The sequence below is a fragment of the Microtus ochrogaster genome, chromosome 2 (genome assembly GCF_000317375.1).
Source record: "Microtus ochrogaster isolate Prairie Vole_2 chromosome 2, MicOch1.0, whole genome shotgun sequence".
In the NCBI taxonomy this organism is placed as follows: Eukaryota; Metazoa; Chordata; class Mammalia; order Rodentia; family Cricetidae; genus Microtus; species Microtus ochrogaster.
The window spans coordinates 71,858,149-71,862,648 of NC_022010.1; the positions used below are offsets into that span (position 1 = coordinate 71,858,149).

The 4,500-nt window shown below is 48.9% G+C and overlaps 1 protein-coding gene across 1 annotated transcript; it reads left to right on the forward strand.

Annotated features, from left to right (window-relative positions):
• The first annotated feature begins 3,131 nt into the window (after positions 1-3,131).
• Positions 3,132-3,521, forward strand: Kcne1 (potassium voltage-gated channel subfamily E regulatory subunit 1). The gene has a single exon (XM_013352691.1). It carries the CDS (start codon positions 3,132-3,134, stop codon positions 3,519-3,521), a length of 390 nt encoding a protein of 129 aa, XP_013208145.1.
• The last annotated feature ends 979 nt before the right edge of the window (positions 3,522-4,500 follow it).

The following is a 4,500-nucleotide window of genomic DNA, read 5'->3' on the forward strand; positions in this document are numbered from 1 at the left end:
TTAGCAAACCCACAGATATAAATTAAATACAGAATTGACTCTGAAATCAGTTTAATGTGTAGAGTTATTGATTCTAAACCAATTAACCTTTGGGTCCCCCAGTGCTGCCTGCCATCTCCCACATAGTCACTGCTCTGTGAGAACTCCCTCATAGCAATTGGTAGCAGGTCAGTGTGGTCGCGCCGGGATTTGGGAAATAAAATCTCCAGAAGAGCAGCTCAATGCCTGCTCTTCTCCGGGGGAGGGGCCTGAGACTCCCTAAATGGTTTCTCCTCTTTTAGGAATCAACCACTGAGCTGTGAGTTTTGATCTGTTTCTAGATGACTCCTGCCTGTCCCCCTGCTCAGAAAGGGACTAGATTTTTCCTTCGTTGAGGAATCAGTAGTTTGATGTCTCTTCAACCTTCTCCACCCCAACAGGCCTCTGCACATACTCAGTCGGCTAGCAATCGGACAGACGAGCTTCAGTGCTCATTCACGGAAGCTCTAGCCAGGAAGTAGGGGGGAGAGCCAGAGTCGTCAACCATGGCAAAATGAAACCTAAGCCTGAAGACACAGACTCTTAGAGTGCAACTTGTAGGTGAGGCCGAATGACCTCCTCTTCATTCACAGGGCTGTGACAGACAGCGAGAAGTCACTCTGGACAGACTGGTCTTCGCTCACACTCTCAGAGGTTTCAATCTGTGGTTGCTTGACTCCACCGGTTCTGAGCTGTGGTCAGGCTGGAGCAGCCACACGGCAAAGCAGGTCTGCTCACCTGTTGCAGCCAGGAAGCAGCAAGCAGTATCAGGAAGGGGCCAAGGGGAATGCAGACCCTTCAAAGGCAGCGACAACCCACGTTCTTCAACTCAGCCTCAGCTCCAAAGGTCCTACTGCCTCTGTTAGTCTATTAAAATTCTGAATCCATTTATGGATCTAACCATTGACTAAATCAAAGCCCGCATGAGCTAATCAGTTTGGAAGTGTCCTCACAGACACAGCCAGAACTGTGTTTTACCAATATCATTAGGTGTCTCTCAGTCCGGTCAAGTTGACCGTCAAGACCAACCATTCACACCGATGCTCAGGACCACGACATGCCAATCCAGCACTGGCCACGTTCCATGCTTGCTCCAACAGCTTGAAAACATCAGTGTTGAGTTTTTCCATCTTTCAAAGAGGAAAAGGCATGCCCAGGAAAAGCTGGGGACATTTCTAGAATCGTGTGTCCAGGAAATTGCAAAGACAGAATCCAAAGCTGGAGGTGGGACCCCAAAGTCTGAGCAGAGTAGGTTTGGGTGGTAGCTGCTTTCCTACTTGAAAAGGGAGTTAACTGAAGCTCTGAAGCTAGCCTGATGGCCTCTTTTAATTAGAATAAGCAGGCTTTAAGGTGCCAGGCCCCGTTTGTGGGATGGTAGTAAGTTTTGAAGATATCAGCTCAAGAAATGTTTCTGGGTAGCTCTTTTGCTGCTGTGGGCCACGCCTTAGCTCAGCTGGTGGAGATGGAGTTGGGAGGGGATGAAGCTGGCAGGGGCATCAATCGATGCTAACCCAGTCCTACATACCAAAGAAGGCTTCAGAATGGAGGTGAGAGCTGAGCTGAATTGGAGAGCGTTAGTTGCACTACTAAGGGGTTTCACTGGCCAGGTACTCATAGCATCACTGTGGAGCTGAAGTCTGAACAGGGTGGAGTCTGGGACAGGGGAAGCGACGGAGGAACGAAGCAGGGATCTGTAAACTCAGAGCCCATCCATAGCTGTCCTCTGCACACAGGAAGCAGAGTGAAACAGAGGTGGGCGGGACTATAAGCCCTCCAGCCCACCCCAAGAGCTATGCTTCCTCTACCACACTTTCACCTCCTAAAAGTCCCACAGCTTCCCACAAGGGTGCTCCAAGCCCAGGACCAGTGCTCAAATATATGAACCCGTGGGGTAAATCCCCACCCATTACCACAGCCACCAAGAACTGGTGCAGGAATGTAGAATTCATTTTCGGGGTCATAGAGACAGAATGAGGCTGCATCTCTCTTTTGTTTATTATTTATTTTTTATTTTTGAGATAGGATTTCACCAGCCCTGGCTGGCCTGCAACTCATTCTGGAGACCCAAACTCATAGGGATCCTCCTGCCTCTGCATTTTTTAAAAGTTTTTTTAAAAGTACATTTATTAATCTGCTTATTTATTTGTTTGTGTACATGTATGTGTGTTTGGAGGGAACACACACGAGAAGGTCAGAGGACAGTTTGTGGGAGTCAACTCCCTCTGTATATGATGTGGGTCCCAGGGATGGAACTATGACCAACACTTTCACCCAGTGAGCTACTTTGCCAGGCTTCTGCTTTGTTTACGGAGTGGACACCAGAGTGTCCATCTCTGTGGGGAATGGGCAGAGAAAGGAATGTCTGATACGAACATAGGTGGAATGTAAGGAAATGCACATACATGTAGCATATGAATGGGCCATAAAGACAGCAGTCAGGGAAAAGGGAAAGACCCGGTGACATACATGACCCCATATCACTTATGACACAGTAACGTGTGTTGGTGAAACTCATTCCAATGGCTGCCTACCAGAGAGCTGAGGGGACGGTGAGCAGAACTACAATGAATCAAATGTCAGTTGACCAAGAGAGGCCAGTAAGACTCTCATGGTATATACAATAGGATATCTGCCGCCTCCCCAATGGGATACACCATGGAAGGATAGCTGTCTGCTCCCCGATGGTATACACCACGGAAGGGTGTGTGTCCACTCCCTAATGGCATACGCCGCAGAAGGATGGCTGTCCACTCCCTGGTGGTATACACCACAGAAGGGGGTCTGTCCACTCCCTGATGGCATACACCACAGAAGGGGGTCTGTCCTCTCCCTGATGGTATACACCAAGGAAGGGTGTCTGTCCACTTCCCGATGGTATACACCACAGAAAGATGGCTGTCCACTCCCAAATGGTATATACACCACGGAAGGATGTCTGTCCACATCCTGATGGTATACACCATGGAAGGATGGCCATCCACTCCCCCTGTCACCTGAGACTCTAAAGAACTGTTAGCATGGCTAGGAGGTGGCTGGTTCATATTATTTGATTTCAAGTTGCATTTTCCTTTCAGGAATTTTGCTCTGCATCCGAGAAAAACTTGAAGCCCAAGATGTTCCTGTCTAACACCACGACTGTGACGCCCTTCCTGACCATGTTGTGGCAGGAGACCGCCGAACAGGGCAGCAATGTGTCGGGGCTGGCTCGCAGGTCTCAGCTCCGAGATGACAGCAAGCTGGAAGCTCTCTACATCCTCATGGTGCTGGGTTTCTTTGGCTTCTTCACCCTGGGCATCATGCTGAGTTACATCCGCTCCAAGAAGCTGGAGCACTCGCACGACCCATTCAACGTGTACATTGAGTCGGATGCCTGGCAGGAGAAAGACAAAGCGTTCTTCCAGGCCCGTGTTCTGGAGAGCTTCAGAGCCTGCTATGTCATTGAAAACCAGGGGGCTGTAGAACAGCCTGCCACACACCTTCCTGAACTGAAGCCTTTGTCATGAACCCGATAGCTCATAATGCGTAGACAAGCCCTACATGTGACAATCTCATCTTTCTGGTTACATGCCTGTCATAGTCTTTATTGTAGGGGTACCATCAGAGTTTTTGATATTGAGGGTTGAGGAATGAATTGATAACACTAGTTTCCTAAAATCACGTTCCTTCTCTAGTAGATGATCAATTAATTTTGCAGCACCTACCCTTCTCTTTTTAAATCTAGCAGAGACCCAACAATGTGACCTCTGAGAATGCAAGCCGAGCTTCCCCAAATCTCCCGACATTAGCAGGGTCACATGACTGAATTCTGGTCAGAGACTTGGACACAATGAGTCCAGTTCATAAGTAGCCTTTGAAAAGAAAAGGGCATGTCCTCCATCTTCCTTGTCCCCCACAGGACATTGACACACTTGAGGCGGCTCTGATAGAAACAGCAATCCACTCTGAGTGGTGCAGACGGCGCAGACCCCTCACCTTCGTGCACTGCCCACTGCTTAGAAAGCGTTTTCCCCACAGCTCCTGCAGCCACTGCTTTTTGGTCTCTGCTAACGTCACAGAATTGGTATCCAAACACATGGGACTGATGTGGCAGGGTCCTTGGGGTGACAGGTTTGACTTGCTGGATGAATTTGGTTCCTAAAAGGAACACTGAGGTTTCAGCCCCCCCAGCACTAGCGAATGCTACCTTGTTTGGAAACAGGGTCTTGTCCAACCATCAGGTTTCAATGAGCAACTGAAGCGGGTCCTGCTCTAGTAGGGCTCATACCCTTATGAGAAGAGGGACACTTGACACACAAGGAGAACACTATGAGATGCCAGAGACAAAGATAAAAGCCAAAAAGAGCTAAAAATGGATGGCCACTGGACTCTGGACAGAAACAAGGAACAATTTTCCTTGTGAGTTTTCAAGGACACTAGGCCCTCCTGGGCCTTCGTTTCAGACTCCTGCTTGGAGAACATAGGACAATGCCCGTCTGTTGCTTG